This window comes from Fukomys damarensis, unplaced genomic scaffold (assembly GCF_012274545.1).
Source record: "Fukomys damarensis isolate Sample0158 unplaced genomic scaffold, DMR_v1.0_HiC HiC_scaffold_19, whole genome shotgun sequence".
Taxonomy (NCBI): domain Eukaryota; kingdom Metazoa; phylum Chordata; class Mammalia; order Rodentia; family Bathyergidae; genus Fukomys; species Fukomys damarensis.
The window spans coordinates 56,344,943-56,365,516 of record NW_022900931.1 but is presented as its reverse complement, the minus strand read 5'-3'; the positions used below and the strand labels follow the sequence as shown (position 1 = coordinate 56,365,516).

At 46.7% G+C, this 20,574-nt stretch overlaps 1 protein-coding gene across 1 annotated transcript in view; it reads right to left on the bottom strand.

Moving 5' to 3' along the window:
• The window catches only part of Pepd (peptidase D), a 120,128-nt gene that overhangs the window by 53,898 nt on the left and 45,656 nt on the right, over nucleotides 1-20,574 (bottom strand). The window contains exons 8-9 of the mRNA XM_010631822.1: nucleotides 17,265-17,340; nucleotides 16,094-16,140 (exon numbers count right to left, since the gene is read on the bottom strand). Coding sequence (XP_010630124.1) covers nucleotides 16,094-16,140; nucleotides 17,265-17,340 — 123 coding nt within the window. The remainder of the gene's footprint in view (nucleotides 1-16,093; nucleotides 16,141-17,264; nucleotides 17,341-20,574) is intronic.

The following is a 20,574-nucleotide window of genomic DNA, read 5'->3' as shown; positions in this document are numbered from 1 at the left end:
GCCCTGGAGGCCAGTCCAGCCCTGTAAATGGAGGTAGCATTGAATCCTCGAGTGTGGACAGCAGACAAGAAGCTAGGCAGGGTTTTTTAAGAGAGGTGAAACATACTAGGGGCAGAGCTGTGTTCCCCACATTCATACATGGGAGCCTCACCCCCCAGTACCTCCTAAGACTGCTGTATTTAAAGATGAGAGCTAAAGGAGGTAAGTTAAGCTGACCTGAGACAATTAGGATGGGCCCTAGTCCAGGCAGCCTGGTAAGACACTGGTGATGTGGTTACTTAAGAGAGGAAAGGCCGTGCAAGGTGAAGGTGAGAAGGGCCATCTGCAAGCCAAGGAGAGGCCTTAATGAAATGAACTCTGCTGGCATTCCCTGGACTCCCTGCTTCCAGACCATGAGAAGTAAATTTCTGTCGTTTACACCTCTAGTCCGTGGTACAGTAAGTGCCCAACATACAGACATGTGAGCTGTGAACTTTCACAGGTATACTGTGTAAGACTCACTTCGTTGCACTAGAAATGAATCCGACTTATATTCTCCCAGAACTGAACTTGTTTGTATAGGAGATATAAGTATTTTGCTATCTCAGCCTAAGCAGACTAATACAGGCACTAGAGTCCCAAGGGTAACAGAAAGATCCAGATCTATCAGGGAGGCAGAAGTCACAGTACCGGGGCCTGCATCACCTGGGACCTGATCTTTGAACTACAGCCCTACCAATGTCAGACAGAGCCAAGACCTCAGCAGGGGCCAGTGAGAAGCTGTGAGGAGCTTGGAGGAGAAGCCTGGGTTATCATGCCACAGGACAGAAGCAGCCCCCTGACCTGCCTACCCCTGGCTGGGGTTCTGCCCTTCCCCCCAAAAAGGGCTGCTGGTCCAAACCATTGAGACCCTGCGCCTGTTGGAGATTTCGTTTCTTTCCTCTTCAAAGCATTACAGATTGATTGCCAAGTCTTGTCATAAATCAAAAGAAAGTCACTACTCATTACCTACTTAGAATTCCCTGAGTTCTTCCTAGGAACCATTTTTCAGCTGTTTGATCTCCAAGCCACCAGCACTATCTCTGGGCCTGCCACCCATCACGGCAGCCACCAGACACTTTTTTTTTCGTCCAGGCTCCTTTCTCAGTACCCAGATGAATTTCCACCTTTCTCCAGCTTTAAGAAGAGCTGCCAAGATAAACGATTCAAAGACTCCAGCTCGTGCTGAAAATATATGGACTGCTGAAGCCGATTCTGCAAAAGTGAAAGGTGGGGACAAAGGCACTGGCCACGCTGTCACTGGACAGGCCACAACGGCTGCCGGGCCAGCTCACCTGGCACCAAGACTCTTTGCAGTCTTTTCACCTGGGGGATGATGATGCTTGTCCAGCCCTGGCCAGTCCCAGGTGCTCATGCCAGGGCCAAAGCCTGTGACTTGCCACAGAATGTCACCAAGGCTCCAGGGGCGCGCTGTTCGTGGCAGGTGGGCGGGATGAGTTGCCCCATTTACACACTGTGCATTCAGTCCTGTGGCTGGTAACACTTTTCAAAGAACCCTCACCCCACAAGAGGGCATGCTCATAGCCAGAGCTGCTCCCCTAACCCCAGGAGAAAGACCAGGCAGCCATCAACCTCCCTACTCCATTGCAGGGTGGGGGAGGTTTTTCACCTCCTACGCTGATCAGGCCCTGAGACCACAGCTTTCTGATGCACCCCTTGCTGTCAAGCTCATGTGCTCATCTCCCACCCATCTGCTGGTCCCAAGAAGGTATCAGTCTCCACTTCTCCTGCTTGGATGAAGAATAAGAATGTAAAGCAACAAAGACAAGCCTATCCAAGCTCTGACCTAACCAGGCATCTGCTGTGGACAGGGATGGACTCGCAAAGTCCTGAACCAATGAGCCCTCAGACTAGGGGGGGGCAGTTACCTTGGACTAGCGGTCCTACAGTGCAGCTGGTCCTGGCTGGGACACCCAGAACAGCCAACAGAACAAGCCACAAAGCTTCTTCTGAAGGCTGTGCTGTGGGAACAGCCCTAGTCCCAGGCCCAGACACAGAGAAGGCTGGAAAACACCACCCACAAATCAGGAGACTCCAGAGCACTGTCACAATGCACCTATGAAGCTGGCACCAATAGGTGTCAGTGTGGCAGATTCACAGAGGGTGGCCCTAGGGGAAAAGCACATGGCACAAATTCAGGATCAGAAGGGGACATGGAGGCATAGACCCTGGGGCTCTGCCCCATAGAACAGGCTGGTCTAACACACGCAACTGGCTGAGATCCTGAGCAGCAGCAAAATGAACCCAGGCCCCTTTCTGTGGTCCCTGGGACAGATCCCTGCAGGTGCTTAATGGAGGAGCTTGAGACAGAGAAAACACCATCAATACTGCAGACAGGACAGCTGGGCTGAGGGCTATCACCAACACCAAACAGCGCCAACAGCTCTGGCAGCTGCTCCCTGGATGTGCGAGTGTCTTCACACCCACCATCACGGCGGTGAGCAGGGTCCCGCATCCCACACAAGAGCTGCAAGAGCAGCTACTAGGCAGACAGAGGCAGCCCAGCCTCCTGACTGTCCACTCTGGCCTGGGCATTCCTCTCCTTGGGGCAGCTGTGGATCGGGGAGGCTGCGGCCCATGCTTGGCCAGCTACAGGAGGAGGCTCCAGGGGCCACACTTCCCACCCTCCATGCTACAGACCGACGGAAGCCAAACAAAGCCGGGGTGCAGGCAGGGCATAGTAAGCCCAGGCTGGAGGCTTCACGTTCCCAGGACATGGGGCCCGTTGCTGGGCCTCTAAGTGCAGGAACCCCCCTTTGTGGCACCATCATAAATTACCTCCAGATTTCAGGAGCACACATGCCTGCTCATAGAGATGGAAACACCTTTCAAAGTTCTTGGGTTAAACCCTGCGTGACATCTACAGAATTCAGAGCTAGGAAGGAAAAAGCTCCAGGCCCAGAATAATTGCTCCCACAGGGAATGTCTTTTTGCACCAGCATGTAAAAGGTCTGGATGAGAATTTTCTAAAACCCGGCACCAAACCTGGCAGCATAATCACAGCTGTCTGCCTGCTCTAGGAGCCAAACCAACATCCCTGCCTATGGGATAATTCCTCGTTAGATGCCCCCAGGATGGAGGCATGCTGGATGATGATGGATGATGCTTTCTGATGGTCAGATGAACAGGACAGAGCCCCCTCCAACACAAGGGGCTCGCTCCTTCAGGGACTGTCGGGAAAGGGGAAGAGGATCCCTGGGTTGGGAGCGGGGCAGGACCAGCTCAGAAGCCTCAAGGCCTCTAGCAGAAGAGAAACTGACCAGGTATTTGCACACAAAACATGAAAAAAACTTTTCTTTCCCTAGAGCGCTCTCACTTTTCTTGAAATACATGACCCTTTTGATTTTTTTCTTTTCCTTCTTTTGACGGAGATAACAGTATAAGAAATCTTTTTCAACTAGGAAAGAACTAGCAGCTCGAGCAAGATGAAAGGGGCCTCAGTGCTGGGGGAGGTGTCAGGGAGGGGTGCGGCCTGCAGTGTGTGACCAAAGACTACTCAGCCACCACCAGGTCACTGCTCTGTGGGATTCCAGTCCACAGTTACAAGCTATGCAGATTTTCTAGGAAAGGCCAAGAAAATCTCCTGATTTTAAATCATTGACTCAAATAAAACAACAATGAAAAATCCCCATCGAGTGGGCCAAGATAAAGCTGCTTGTGCACTGGGCTGAGCCCAGAAGCTGGCAGTTTACACATTCTGGTCTTTGCCTTGCTAGAAAATTCCTCCTGGAATTTCCCCATCAAGGCCTTGACCAGACAGAGGCCTTGGGAGGTACACAGAGGCTGAAATCCAACCCACAGGGGCCCCAGAGAGAAGGCAGCCAATAATGAGGACTTAGCCAAAGCCAACTGCAGACACCCAGCCTAGTGTGGAGAAGACACCTCCTACTGGAACACCCAGAATGGCTAACCCCAATCCTCAGCTCCTCAAGGGCTCAGCCTGCCACAGTACACCTGCCAGGTTTCTCCCCCCGCCCCTTTCTTCTGCACCTGAGCACTTTCAAAAGGGGTCCTGAGGACCATCAGACAGCTTTTGGTCAGCTGTGCAAAAGGAGCAAGGGCAAGAATTATTACTGCAGGAAAAGGGAGGAACTTGGAGCCTCCAGCCCGTGTTTCTTGGAATCCTCAGAGGACAGCACATCTAGGGAGCAGGGGCGTAGCTGTGACAGAGAAGGAGTCAAGTTACAAGTGCATGCAATTAGCACAAAGAAGAAGCGGTGTAAGGTTACAAGAAGTAAGTGCAGAAGTGGGAATTATGCCAGAAAAGACAACAGCCTGAGTACCATCCATAAACTACAGTGTGTGATAAGAGGAATTTAAAAAAGGCCCTGAGGTGCAGACAAGTTTCACTGCTCAGGTTGAAGACACAGACCCTGCATTATCATGGAGACTCACAGGAACAAGCCTGTGTTGTGCATGGTTTCTTACCCCAGGGGCAATCATATTTCCTTCTATAACTGAGAAGAAGCCACAGAGGCAGGGAGTGGAATCTGTCCAAGGTGACATGATAAACAATTACATCACAGGTCTCAGATACCATGACCCAAGGGGCTAAATGCTTGCCCTGGGGAGTGACCAGTGGGACAACAGACAAGAAACACAAGAGTGGGTGGCACTGCCACTTGGGTTTGGCTACTGGTCTGCCCACTGCAGTCAGAACAGCATTACTGGTGGCCCACCCATCCCCAACTCCACAAGCCTGACCCGTAAATGGCCTCACCAGCAAGCTGCCTCCTCCTCCCACCTTGTCTGGTCTGTGTTAAGTGTGACTGTTTCTCAGTCCACCTTTCACTGATGTAAGTCCAAATACACCTGACCTGAATCTTGCCACCTGAGCTTTTAGATCCTCTGAACTAACCTGGGCCACAAATTAGCAAAGGACTTGGAGGCTAAAAAAGGCCCAGCTTGTGCTTATCCTCAAAGAGTCTGCCTCCGCTTGGTCCTCCCAAGAGGCTGACACATGGGTGGAATTCAGATCCCCAAGTACAGCCCAAGACCAGAATGGCACCAAGACAGATCCTTAGGACATACAGTCACTCTCAAGAATAAGGAATCATACACAAGCATCCAGGCAAGAAAATTTAAAAGTTCCCTAGCAAGAGAAAGACTATGACTTACTTAAGACGTTCAGTCTTAAGGAACAAAATGTCAGTACCCTACGATTAAAACCATCGTTTATGTAGGAGGTAGAAAAGGACTGTCCCACATGTAAGGCACTCAAAGTATTGAGTCAAAACTTAAAGGAAACGCACACGAAGAAAAGGAAAACATGGCACAAAATAGAGGTCTTTAGTAAGACAATGCTATATTTAAATATTTTGATTAAAATTATTACGATGCAACGCAAATGTGGTAATTGACAGAGAAATTAGGTGATTAAAAACATGAAAGTGGAAGGGAAAAGGAGATGCTGGTAAGAAGACCATGCTAAATTTCTAATTTTTTAATAAATGAACTGATATTAATTTTAATAACATAGGTGGACAACAGAGAAAGACAGGTCATTGTATCCTAATTTAAAGTTGGTTCTACAACAAAAATGGGATGCATTAGACGGGGCTCTATCCTATTCATCTGACCATCAGATGAAGGAAACTTCATAAACTTTCAAAAAAGAGAAAAAAATTTTAAAGCCATAAAGGTGGGGGGAGACAATCTAGGAACCAGAAAGTAGCAAATATCTATACACAAGAGAACCAACGTACTGTTTATCATAGTAAACGCAAACAGCACTCCTAACACAGGGAAGCCTCTATTTAAGGATCATTTAAGTTGGAGTGAACTCCAACTTATAAGCAACCAACAACAAACCTTAAAATTAAAGAAATGAACAAAGACATACCAGAAAAATGTAACAAAATATTAACAGCAATATCAAAATCAGATAAATTCAGATTCAAGGCATAGATTAAATAGGTTAAAAGATTTAAGACACAAAAAGGTTATATAAAAAAATAAAGATATAACAATCACCACTGTGTAGACTCAAAGGATGCTTACCATGGAGGAAGATAAAAGAAAATCTATTAAGATTCACAAAAAGGGATTCACAAAACTCCCCTAGAGCAAATATATAAATATATAATATATAAAGCAAATATATAAAAATAAAGGAAGGGGAAGAAAGTAGCAAAAAGATAATAGACCTGATTAATGTACATCAAAGTATAATCTCTAAAATTAAAAATTAAACACTTTCCAGTATACCATAAAATATAGACAAAAGTGTTTTTAGATAAACCACAAAAATTTTAAAAACCAAAAAAACTACACAGTCCACACTTTCTAACTACAAATGATGAAAAATCATTACTAAAAAAAGTTAACCAAGAAAACCACATCAATCGAGAAATGATGTAGTTCATTTACTGGGTCAAAATAACAAATCAAAACTTTGATGAGATAGCCGATGCTGTGCTCAAACACAGGTTAGCCAAAATCTATTTATTCCCAGAAACCAAAAAAAAGATTCATCTAAACGAGTTAAAAGATGGAAGTTCAAAGCCAGCTTTGGGAAGGAAAGAGAAAGGAGTTAATAATAAAATTGGAAATCAATGAGCTAGACAAACAGTAGAGTTGAAAAATAAATTTAAGAACAGGTTTTATGAAAAGATCAATAAAACAGATATGTCTTGCAATGTTAATCAGTAGAGAAAAAAATATGAATACTTAATTGGAGTAAGAAAGGAAGTACAATTAGGGATACAGAGAAGATATTTTTAAAACTTAAAAGAATAAAGTTGGTAACTTAAAATCCTTTGTGAAAACAAGAATTTATTGGACTATATATTGTATTAATTCCAAGATGACAAAGTCTGAATAAAACAATTGAATGGGAAAACCTGAAAAGTGATCAAAGAGATTTTCCTCAGGAAACAAAAGGTTCAGATACTATCAAAGAGGTTCTTTGTATTGTCAAGGAATAGCCAGGACCTATTCTTTCTACATTTATTCAGAAACAGAAAAATGTGGGGAGCTTTCCAAAATACGATTGCAAAAAAGGTGTTCTCAACATTTGGGTAAGAAAGTTTTTTTTAAAAGGCATTTATAACTCAGTCTCACATTTTGAGCTTGTATAAAATGCTAGCAAAAGAACAGCAACAAAACAAACACAATTATGATGCTCTGTAAATGTCAAACCTATTCTATCTGTTCTTGTGTAAAATACACAGGGTGACAGAAACATAAAGCGAATGTTTAAATATAAAAACTTTTATTACACTAAAAGACGCAGTGCAGGGGCTGGGGATTTAGCTCAGTGGTACCATGTCTGCTTTGCAGGAGCGAGGTCCTGAGTTCTATCCCTGGTACTAGAAAAACAAACAAACAAACAAACACATTGCTATTAATCCCCCTCAAACTATTCCTCATTGCTTCGAACTCACTTAGCTCATCATCCTCGCCACTTCTTGACGCGGTTCTGGGAGTCTTCTTTTGTGAGTGTCTTTCTGATAAAACAGCGAACGCTGCTGCTGAGTGCCATCTGATGGAGGAAAGGCAGGCTCGTAAACACCATACAGTGTGTCCTCACGTACCTTACTTACCGGATAGCTACTGTGTGATTTGTGGCCCTTTTCCAAAGTCAAAATGACCATAAATGTTAAATGTTTGGAATCAATTCGGGTCATCGAGGAAGCCAAAACAGTGCGACTAACGACACTATGAGAAAGGACTTCCAGGACTGCTTCAGAAAGTGGCAAGAATGATAGGTAAATGTGCTGCAAGAGGAAACAGTTTGATGGGGATTAATGGCCATGCGCCTTATACTGCAATTAAGATTTTAAAATTTGATAAATACTTTAAAGCAATTTAAATATACATATAGTATCTTATTAAATCATACCTCATACATATATATCAATTCATCAAATCCTCCAAACCATGTATGAAGTGTTAATAGTGTTCCTCTTCCAAGACGAGGAAACTGAGATACAGTGTCATCAATCTTTCCAAGGCCACACAGTTGGTAAATGGCAGAGCTGGAACTCAAGGCCAGGACACTCTTACCACTAGGAAACACTGACTCCGATTTCAGCTTACTGACATGGTAACCCACCATGACAAGTACAGTGTGTGCCAGGATGCCACACTGGCTCTACAGCAGGAAGTCTAGTCATCAAATGTATCTAAGGTACACCAGTGCCCAATCTTGGCATGATTCTCCAATAACAGGAAACAAGGCTCCTTGGAGAAATGGCTCCCTTTACGGTTTGAGCAGGGAAAAATGCCAGGTGTGCCTTGAGTACTTTGCAGGGCCAGAATGGAGGGAAGTGTTCAGGAAGCAAAATGATGGGGGTGTATTAAAGGAACAAGGGAGCCAAATGAAAGACCCTTCAGTGCTCAAAGTCAGAACGATTTCAGCAATGAAATCAATAGCATAAGATTGGAGTGTAACCCAAAGCATAAAATAAATATCCAAGAGCTTGTATAGATATAAGTAAAAAAGAAAGCTGAACTAATAAAAATGGTTAATAAGAGACAGATCTCCTATATAAAAGAATTACAAACAACATATGTAGATACTCCCCTCAAAGGCAAGGAACACAATTCCCTACTTCTGACATGTGGGGCATGCACAATGACTTCCTTCTGGAGAGTACAGTATGAAAGGAAGGAGGGAACACTTTCATCAGTGGAGAAACCAGATAAACACTACCTCAGCCAGGTGGTCCAGGTCAACATCAACAGACACCTTATGGTGACCGTGCCCTAGGATATGCTGTGATGGCAGTGGTACTCTCCCCCTGCGATCTTCCTCCTAATCATCCAAATCTCTAGCCTAACCATGAGAAAAACTGAAATCAAAAAATATACTGCAATCTACCCAAGCAAGACTCCTCAAAGACATCAACGTTATCAAAGGGAGTCTGGGAAACTGTCACAGCCCAAAGAAGCCTAAGGAGGCACAGCAACTAGATTTATTATGGTCTCCTAGATGGGATTCTGGAACAGAAAAAGGACGCTGGGTAAAAGCTAAGGAAACAGAGTGAGTATGGTTAGGTAACAACGTATGAAAGCTGTTCATGAGTTCTATGATATCAACAAGTGGGAAAGATGGATGCAGGATATGTGTAACTCTTATATTCCTTCAACTTTTCTGTGATCCAAAATTAGTTCTATGATATCAACAAGTGGGAAAGATGGATGCAGGATATGTGTAACTCTTATATTCCTTCAACTTTTCTGTGATCCAAAATTACTCTCAAATAAGTCTATTAATTGCTACACACACACACACACACACACACACACACACACACACGTACAAGGGAGATGCTAAAAAGGCAGCTGATAAAATTCAACATCCTTTCCTGATAAAATCTAGCAAGCCAGGAAGAAAACACTACTTATTTAAAATCATGATAAATATTTATCTAAAATCAACAGAACATGGTTAGGTCATGAAGCACTAGAGGAAAATCCATCAAGGTGCTTGCTGGTACACTGTTAATTTGCTTCTCAAGGGATAACTCTTCCAGTATTGAAAAGACAATGTCTACTTCAGTTGGCTTTGCCCCCAAAGCCATAACTGGACGTGCATCAACCAGGCTACACGTTTGCAGAAAGCCCTTCTCTCTGGTTCTTTGTCTACCTTTCTAGCTGGATGCCAGACCGGTTTACACCTTAAATATACCCATTTAAGAGTTATGCTTAGGGCAGAATATATTCTTCTTATGTAGGGATTTAGCTTGACACGGTGGTAGCCATCTTGACTCGTAACCACCATGACTGCTCCTGGACATCCCTAGTTGGTTTTCCAGAATATTTCCCAGAATTCTATAAATAGGAAAAACCACTACAGTGAAATGTGGAACTTTACAGTCAGATTCTGATGCCAGAGCACAGTGGGTGTGTGCATGGGACCTGCTCTACCAGCATGGAGAAAAGCCTGCCTTAGCTCTGAGGACTTCTCCACCCAGGGTAGCCAGGGATCTTGGAAAGAGTCAAATCCCTAGTGATATGGGCAGCCAGGGTACAGGACTTAAGAGGCTGCCTTCTTAGAGAGCACACCAAACTAAATGGGGTTTCCTGAGCCCTCTTGTGGTGGGCTGCCAAGGAAATGCTGGCAGGAAACCCACATCAGGCCATCAAGGCAAGGAGGTTTTCTACGCCCCCATGTAGAGTCTCAGGGGCCATCCTCTTTGAGTTGTCTAGGTCAACCTGGCCCATGGAAAGATCCTGTATGTGCCATGGATGGTGCAGAACCCTGGCCAGGGACAGAGGCCACACCCATGGAGAATTACCCAGTACACCCATTCTTACATCAGGGCCCAGGCCTGCCCCCAAGGCCCCAACAAAAGTCCAGCAACTTTGGGTGGGAAAACTGAGGATGGTCCATTGATGCCCAGCCTTAATGAGACCAAATTAGACCAGGCCACCCAGCCATCCAGAAATTCAGAAACTGTGCATCTCCAGAAGCTCCTGAAAGGAGAAGAGAAACCTCCTGGTGATATCCACCGCCAACTAAATGTGGATGCCCTGGCTATGGCCAGAGACACACAGGGCCAGGTCTGATCACATGCTTAGCAGGAGGTGGGAACAGAGGAGGGCAACAGAGGCATGAAGAGATGGCTCTTCAGAGAAGACAGCAGTACGCTAAGAGGAAAGGACAGACAAGAGGAGGAGGGCACCAATCTGGGAAGGTCCATGGTGTCCAGGGAGGAGGAGACACGACAGTGGGGCCAGTGCCTGGCTCCATGGGGGAGGGTGGTGCTGGGGGAGGGGCTAGGCCCCCTGAAGGCAGTGCAGAGAGTGCTGTGTGGTGGTCTATAGATCCTACCTCCCAACTCCTTTCCCGAGCTACAGTCTCTAGTCCTGAAAAAGAAAAGGAAAAGGAAGGGAGGGAGGGAAAAGAAAGAAGGAAGGAAGGTAGGAAAAGAAAGAAGATGGTTCCAGACCAGAGAACATGGCAAGGATTTTGCAACCTGCCCTGGGTAAACCACATCAGCCCACTGAGCATATCTCTTGGCTTGGATGGAAAACTCATGTGTGGGGTTGGGGTTGGTTTTTTAAGGGTGTGTGTGTGGTGGGGGGTGTGTACACAGATGTGAGGGTACAGCACGTGTATGAGTATATGTAGTGTGCACTGTGTGTACGGCGAGTGTAGACGTGTGTGGTGTGTAGGTGTTGTGTGCGTGGTGGTGTACACAGGGGTTGTGTGGTGTGGGAGGTGCGGCGTGTGTAGTGTGTACAGGGGTATGGTGAGTGTTTGTGTGGTGGTGTGCGGGGAGTGTGCTGTGTGTGGCAGGCATATGGGTGTGCAGGGGGTGGTGTGTGCATGTAGTGCGTATGTGAGGTGGGAATATAGTGTATGTGTGACGAGGGTATGTGGCATGTGTGTGGTGGTGGATACACAGTGTGTGTGTGCGGTGTGTGTAGTGCGGCATACGCAGTGTGCCTGTCCCTACCTGCTCCCCTCCCATTTAGACTCAACAGGGACAATGAACACACAGAACTGTGACTCACTCCATCTGCCCAAAGGGCAGGAAAACGCAGTAAGACTTTTAATAATAATAATAATAAAAAAAAGCACAGCTGGAAAAGCTCTTCATTAACAGAGGACTGAACGGAAACAGAAAGCTACTATTATGGGGTGTTGCTGTGACAGAGCCCAGAAAAAAACCCAGGCCTTGTCCGAGGACTGAGACAGGGTCAAACATGTGGCAGGGGAGGAGGACGAGGCCACACTGTCCATACCACACTTCACAGACCTTCAGTCTTTTCAATGGTTTGCATGACTCTCCACCCCCAACCCAAGCCATCAAGAAAAGGCCCAGAGTGCCGGGTTCACAGCTTGGAGAGAGAGAGAGAGCATAATTTCAATTAAGGTCCCAGGCTGTCAAACACATCAAGTTATTAATCTCCTTGTGGCAAACGTGAACCAGGGCCTGCTTACACAGCCAATTGAGCATGCTCTAAATTAGTGTTTGCAGGTAATTGATTCAGCTGCCAGCCCCATGCCAGCCGGCTACAAGCCAGTTACGCCACTAACATTAAATAATATGAGGTGGTAAAACGAACTGCCTGATTGGGCCTGCAGTCAGATGCTGTTAGAGCCCGATTTGCCCAAACATTAATGTCTTATTGGTTTAACACAATTTACTACACCCCTATTTCAGAAAATGATTTTCATTTCCTCTCAAACCTTGCTCACAGGCACAGCACGAAGCAGGAGGTGTCTTCGTAAATGTCATTAGCTAGCTTTTTTTTTTTAACATGCTCTTGAGCTTATATAACAGATCTTTGATAATTAACAACAATAATAAAAGGCTAGGCTGAGAACCGAGTCTCCTGGACAGCATCTTTGAATATCAGCAGGGTCTTGGTGGTGTCCCTGAGCCCCTTCCCGACTTGCAAGGTCCCTCTGTGGGGCTGGAGCTGGCTATTCCCAAGAAAGGTCCAGCAGGTCTCAGCGACAACTGCCATGTGTGCAGAGTGCCACCGACACACACAAAAGCACGGCTTGCTTCCTCTTAACCTGTGAGTTCATGGTCTGCATAGCAGTCTGGCCGCCCTGCCCTTCCTGGGCAGCGGGCCAGCCTGTTGTAAAGGGCCATGCTCCTGGGCAGCCAACACCATACATTTTAGAAGACTTTTATCCCCAACGAGTTCAGAGAACAATTCTAAAGTTCCCAGGGGGACAGAAGGTGGCAGAAAAAAATAGTTCAAGACCTTTTCTTCTCCATTCTGTGCATTCATGGACCCTACCAGCTGTGGGGTAGTCACTGGGCAGATGGATGACGTGTGGCCTACGAGAAGATCCTAGGCTCCCGCAGACACAGATGCAGATGACACTGCAGAGTGTCGCAGCAGTGACAAAGAGAGGTGCCCAGGGTGAGGGAGCTTGAGGCAGAGTTAGCCCACCTCAGGCTGCACAAGCACCCCAGCTCCGAGTGGAGGTACGCCCTCCTCAGGCTGACCGGGGACACCCCAAGTCATGATGACATTCGTGAACAACCGTCTTCCCTCCACCTGTAGGGGTGACACTCTCTTCTCTACCTGTCCTTCAGGAACAGGCTCCTGCATCTCTGTCTCACATCTCTGCCTCCATTTTTCTCTGGGAAAAGAGGTCCCACCTTCCCACCCCACAGTCTCTGAGCTCTAACCTCCTAGGGACACAAGGATCTGAATATTCCCAGCCGGCTGAGGTCCACAGACAGGCACTGCTTCCCCTGCAGATGGGCATGGCTTACAGCAGGGCACCAGCGTGGACGCAGCTGGCCCATCACACTGACTCCTCCCGCCCAGCACCCCAGGGACAGCCGCTCACATCTTCAGGCCTCCCAGGTGCTCTCCTGACTGGTCTCCAGCTTCAGGCCACCTGGTCCACAGAGAAGTCAGCAGCCAGGGAAGCCCACCTGGGGATGCAGGGAAAGGAGCTGTGGGAGGACAAAGGTAAGCTCTCCCCAGAGTTTGGTGAGACAAGGACTCCCCTTCCAACAACAGCCACATGCAGTGTGTAGCTTTTGTTTGAATCCTGGCTTGAACGATCCTACTCCAGAAGGATAGTTTTTGGCCAATATAGACTAAAGATATTGGTGATAAAAAGGAATTACTGTCATCCCTCTATCAAAGGGGAATTTGTTTCAGGACCTCCTGCAGAGACCAAAATCCTTGGATGCAGAACTTCCGTGTATAAAATAGCACATTATTTGCCAATAAACTACTTGCATCCTTCCACATACTTCAAATCGTCCCTTAGTTACTTATAATACCTCGTACAAAGTAAATAGCTGTTGTATTATATGGGTTAGAGAGTAATGACAAGAAAAATGTCTGTACATGTTCAGATAGGTGTAAATGCTTTTTACAAATATTTCCAATCCATGCTTGGTTGAATATGTGATACAGAATGCATAGATACGAGAGTCAACTGTATTGTTAATTTGGTTAGACGTGAGAATGGCAGGGAAAAATACCTTCATCAATTGAGACATCTCCTGAAGTATTTACAAGTGAAATGACATAATGATGTCTGAGATTCAGCTTTAAAACACTCCACAAAACAAAACTAAACAAATAATAATAATAATAATAAAACTGATGCTATTCTACTTGTGAAATTTCCCAGTAAAAGGGAAAAAAAGACCTCCATTTCCTGGGCAGCGTAAGGGGAGGGGGGTTGGCAAGTGCCCCCCCCAGCCCACATGGCCCTGCCCACAGGCTGTAGCAGGATTGGGCTTGGGGACACCATGAGGGGAGGCAGCTCAGGAGCCACTCCAGCTCAGGAACCCCTGCAGCTCAGGGCACGAGGCTGCCGGCACGCAGCAGATGGCAGGGCTCCACACTGTGACAAGCTATTCTTGTTCCAATCTCCTGGTTATTTTTATTTGAGGCATCAGCAATGGGTCACTATGAGTCAACTCAGTTGGGAACGGGTTTCTGGGGCAGTGCCAATCTGCAGCCCCGGGGTGGCTCTGCAATACTCTTCCCATCTCCTCAAGGGGGCCGAGGCCCTGGGAGTTCCAGACCACAGAGACCCCACTGCATTAGACCTGGTAGAAGGGGCGGCTCCGCAGGCCCTGCCCCATCTGCCTTGTCTGACACAGCTGGGACTCTGAGGGACACTGTTACATGGCCCCTCCGGGATGCCACAATAGCAGGGCAAGGTCATTTTAACCTCGTACTTCTGGGGTAAGAAGGGAGAGATATGGAGGCTCACTGATCAGAACCCCTCTCAGGGTAAGACTTGGAAAAAGACTGCTATCCCCAAGCCACTGCCACATGGATGCCAGTGTCTATGCTGCTGACCCCACATACACATAGGCCCTCATCCCCACATTCATACAGCAGGCAGGTCAGAAGATATATGGGCAGGTATATGAGTCTGTTCTTTGTTACTGTAACCAAAAACCCAAGGTAGTCTACTTTGTAAAGAAAAGAAGTTTGTTTAGCTCAGTTTTGGGGGCTGAAAATTCAAAGTCAGGCAGCCCACTGGATGGGTCTCTGGAGAGGGCCTAACAAGTAGCCAGCATCATGGCAAAATAATAAGAGATCACACTACCAGACAGAATGCTGGAGAGCTGGGTAGGGCTAGGCTTGCTGTATTATCACAACCCTCTCTCAAAACTAACTCAGCATCTTACAAGATCAACCTTAATCCTGAAAGCAGGACCCCCAAAGACCCAAAGACCCCACCTCTTAAAGGTCCCACCACCTCTCACATCACTACACTGAGGACCAAGCTCCCAACACATGAACCCTTGGAGAAAACCACATCAGAACCCTAACAGAGGTGATGCAGAATCCCCAGCATCCCCCAGAGCCAGCTGTGCACAGAGTAGGCCCCAAGAGCACCTGGGGTATACTTGAGCCCTGCAAGGTGGGGAGGAGGAGGTGGCAGCAATCAAGCTCTTACAAAGCCAGGCAGGAGGTGGAATAGCAGCTCTTCAGTGTCCCCTCCCCAGAGCTTCTGGGTGGTGTGGTCACTGGTGAGAGACTCAGGAAATGGGGGAAGAAGGTAGTAGCTAGGGCAGGCTAGGTCTGACTCAAGGGCTCCCTGAGTCATGGGTAGACATCTGAAGACCCCTCGGTCCAGCAGCAGGCTGAGCTGGCAGCCACTACCTCCAGGCAGCACCCCTGGGTGCACTGGCTCACTGTAGGCCTAATTGGAGCCGAAGGCCAATGGAGCTCTCCAGAGCTCTTTATGATCCACTTAACCATCCCTCTACCCAGTCCTCCAAGCGCAGTGGACATAATGGAGGTGTTTACACATAAAAATGGCAAGCTGTTTTACTAGCGGCTTTCAGGCTCACAATAGCAGCTATTGGTAAAGCTTCCTGCAAACTGCAGAAACAAAGTCCAAGACTGGAATGCTGGGGCACTAAACCACCCAGAAAAGTAATCAATGACCATTACCATCAAACACTCTGCCAAGAGCCAGGGAGGTGGCCGTGGCCAGAAGAATAATAATCTCTGCCCAGGACCCCAAAGCTGGCCCCTAATCCCTACTCAATCTGTGCGCAGCACTGCGGAGTCTTATCTGTTACTGCTTAGGGAACATAAATTACTGGTTTTTTACATTTTAATCTTTACCCAGAGAGACACAGCTTACCTTTCCATCTCATATTCTTTCATTCCCACTTTTACAGCCTTCATTACCTGGAGGATGGATATTAAGCATAGACATTTGTATTAAGCAGGTAAGTAACACAGCCTTATAAATAATGTATAGCACTTCAGCAAATGAAGCACTTAAAGAAAAAAAACATAGGAGGGGAATGATATGTGCACACAGTGGTAAAGAAAGGTGACAAATTGGAACTTTTAAATGCCCCCAAATCCACAGTGTTTATTTAAACCACTATAGAGCACTTCCATTTGGAAGCCAATAAACGCCAAGCTCTGAGCTACAGCTTGAAGGCAGCAGGCAGGGTGAGCACAGCAAAGATTTGAGCAAGATGTGTCTTGTGAACACCCAATGCTAAGAAAGTGGTCAGGACTGTTTCTTTTTTTTCTTTTTTTGATTTTTTGAGACAGGGTCTCACTATGTAGTTGAGACTGACCTGGAACTCACTATGTAGCCCGGGCTGATCTCAAACTCACAGTGATCCTCCTGTCTCAGCCTCCCGAGTGCTGGGATTACAGGTGTGCGCCATGCTCAGGACTATTTCTGAAAGGTATCCTTTGCCTGACTTTCATCAAACAGAAAATTAACTCATAGAAGAGATTACACAGCCATCAATCACCTTTGTTTATTTCCTAACACAGAGCCCTGAAGGTCCCTGAGCAGGCACTGGGCTATCCCAGGAACTGAGCTATGCCAGGCCACCCCAGTGGCATTAAAAATATAAACTTGTTTATTTGGTCTCATTTCTCTGTAAAGTGAGAGATTAAGAAGCAACCATGAGAAGATGTATTCAGATAACACATGATGGTAATAAGTGTACTGGGATTAATTAAGGACAAAGACGCTTTAAAATGAGCTGGAAACTGCCAGAATACCAGAAAGGAGAGCCCTACCCTCCCAAAACTGGAGACCTTTCAAAGGCAAAGCCCTTGAGGATTAATGGCCACTACTTCCACGAAGGTGGATACCTTAAGGTAAACAGCTAGGGCAAAGCTCTCCTGTCCCTGACCTTTGCCCACTAGGAAAAAGTGTCAAGCATGAAACTTTCTGCCTCCCGCATGGTCCTCCCTCATGTGGGCCAGCCTCACCCATTCATGCCATGCAGTTTGCCCCACACACAGATGCTACTGCTGAACCACAGCCAGTAACAACTCACCTCCCTGTGGGCCTCACTGGAGATACGATTGGTGTAGCGCAAAACCTCCAGCTCCATGTCTGTCTTGAACACTCGGCTTCAGGAAAGAAAAACAAAGGGGCAAGTTAGTGACCCCTAGGAGGGGTTAGATCCCTTTAAGGAGACCTGGCACACCCTGATGATCTGGAAGCCAGGCCCCAAGACTCAGGAGTCACGCACTGCCCTGAACAGTCATCACTAAAGAAATACCCTGGAGGAAGGGGAGCAGCTGTTCTTTCTGCCCCATCACCAGCTAAGGGCAAACAGGCTGCTTTTAGTGACAAGAGCTGAAAGCCGCAGTGGGTGGTGAAAGAGGCCCAGCCTCCACAGCCAGACACACCCTACCTCCCTGAACCTCAGTTTCCTCATCTGTAGGCGGGGGATAAACTCTACATGGCAAGGGAGTTGGACCTTAATCTTTTGGCGGGGGTACCGGGAATTGAACACGGGTCCTTGTGCTTGCAAAGCAGGCAGTGAAACCACTGAGCTAAATGCCCAGCCCATGGACCTTAATCTTAAGGATGCTGCTTCCAAGGGCTCTGCTGCCCAGTTGGCTTTGGAGAACACTCTCTCTCTCTCTCTCTCTCTCTCTCTCTCTCTCTCTCTCTCAGTTCTTTCTCAAACCCTTGGGCAACCCAGGGATACCATGTGTCTCAGATCCCTACCTGCAAAAGGGCTGAGCGGGCAGTGACAGGCAGCAGTGTGGGCTGCAGCCATTTCGGGCTTATGTGTGCAGGTACAGATGTGGAAACAGCTGGTGTACAGACAGAAGCCAAAGATGGGGATATACACAAAGAGCAGGAGGCAGCAATGAAGGATAGAGTGGGTGTGTGCAGGGCAGGAGAGGCAAAACCAGGGGACTCAGCTTTGCCTCCTGCAACTTGACTCTGGGAGGTGCCTGGGAGCCCCATAACAAACTCGTGGTAGCATGCTCAACCCTGGTTAGGTCGCTGGTGCCTGCACTCATTCTCACCCCTAGGTAAAACTCATATAAACACTTGCTTATACATCTGCCCATTTCAAATAACTAATGACAGGTCGTTGAGCACGTAAGTCACTGAGGGCACTGGCCCAGAGAGAGATCTTGAGTTCCAACCCCAACTCCATCCTTTCCCAGTTGTGGGCTGAGAGCCTTACTCTGTGCCTCAGTTTACTCATCTGTAATGTGGAAATACTAAGTGTTTGCCCCATAGGGCTGTTGTGAGACATGAGAATTGCACTTTTGAACAACAAGGGCGGTGAAGTAAAGTACAAAGCCTGGAGATACTGCCTCATCCTCATGTCCACCATGAAGTCAGATGGGTCTGCTGGCATCTTCAGGTAGGCTGCCTTGATTCTCACCACAAGATACTATTGTCTGTCAGGTGTGGTGGCACTCACCAGCAATCCCAGCAACTCTAGAGGTCTAAGGCTGGAGGACTGCAAGTTTGACAACCTGGACAATTTAATGAGATCCTATCTCAAAAATAATTTTTAAGGGCTGGGAATTCAGCTCAGTGGTTCTGGCATCTGCCTCACAAGTACAAGGACCCAAGTTCAATTCCTGCCCCCCCAAAAAATTAAAAAGGGCCAAGTATGTAGCTCAGTGCAAAGGCCCTGAGGTGTCTGAGGGGTTTTGGTTACAGGACCTTCATGGATACCAAAATCTATAGCTGCTCAAGTCCCTTATATAAAATGGCAAAGGATTTGCATATAACCCAGATATACTCCTGTATAACTGAAATAAACCCTAGATTACTTGTAATACCTAATCCAATGTATATGTAATCAATAGTTATTCTGCTGTATTAGTCAGGGAATAATGGCAAGAAAAAAGATGCTGTGCACGTTCAGTACAGACATAACCATCATAGGCCTAACTACAAGGTCCATGAACAACATGGCAGGTGAGCAGTGCTCAAACAATGCTGGAGAGAGGCTGCGGATCCAGGAAGGCAGAGGCTACAGCAGGGTGTGCTACACAGTGCTTCATTCATGTGGGCTTGGTGTGGCGCTCAGCACATGACAAGTTTAAGTCTTGCTTTCTGCTTTTTGTAGTCTTTTTCTTTTTCCCCATCATGGCTGGTGGGATCTGTGGATATGGAACCCATGAATATGGAGAGCTGACTGTACTTTCAAATATTTATATCAGGTCTACAAAGCTAAAAAAGTCTCAGGAAACAAACACAGCCTCCCCCTTTTAAGTTGCCACTTCCTGGGGTCCTGCTCCACATGGATCCTGTGAGTGGTCAGGGACACTGGCTGCACTGCCCGGAATCAATTCCTGCAAGATCAAAGCACTCATCTGGGAGTGCTGGCAGCCAGCCAGTCCTGTCAGGTCTCCTCCACTTGAAGGAGGGGAAAAAGACCCACCTCCCTTCAGTCAACGGGGGGTTGGAGGGGGGGTCTCTGCTGCGTCCCTCCAGCTCCAAAGCTCCTTCGGGATCAACTGAGGCATCCTGTGACTGCTTCCCAGCCCACACCTGCGCCTCTACTCCACCCACACGGTGAGCCCATGAGCACTCACTCACACTTCCTGCCCACCTGCTTGGAACGTCAGTCGTCTGGGGAGCCCAAGCCAGCACAGGTATCATCATCCCCCACTTCAGAGAGAGGGAACTGGGACTTAGCCAAATTCACTTCCTCTTCCTTGTACTTCACACAAACACAGATCTCTATTTGCAAACTATTAAGCAAATATAAAAGGAAAATGGTCCTTTTTACACATTAAAAAACTCAGAAATGGGGGAAAATATAAAAGAGAAAAGGAAAAAAGAGACAGAGGACAAACCAATACAGAGAATAAAATGATGTGTTGGGATATTTTTAGGAGGTGGAGTTGACCCCAAAGTAGAATAAAAGAAAGCCCAGAATACACTGGATACCAAGTCTAGAAAGCAATTAGTAGAAATTAGACCTCAAAGTTTGTCGTTCTGAGAGCATCCACAGGAAGAATGGAATGGATTCACCTCCACACATGAAATCAATAGAAGGCTTAAAACTCTTAGGGTTATGATGAAGAAGGTAAATATTTCTTCTCTCAACAAAAGAAAAAACAAGGCAGATATAATTCCAGGAAAGACATAAAACATGTGTGGAAGCCACACTGATTTCATCTGGTACCAAAATAACACCATGCAGACTACTTTCCAGTTCAGAGAAGGGAATGTAAACCAGCAGTCAATCTAGCATCAATGATGGTGTGTCAACTAAACATTGTTTGTGTCCTAACGAAGTATAGTAAGAAATACACATGACCTAGGATGTTTTCTATTAATTTTTTTTTTGAGACAGGGTCTCACTTGTGTAGTTG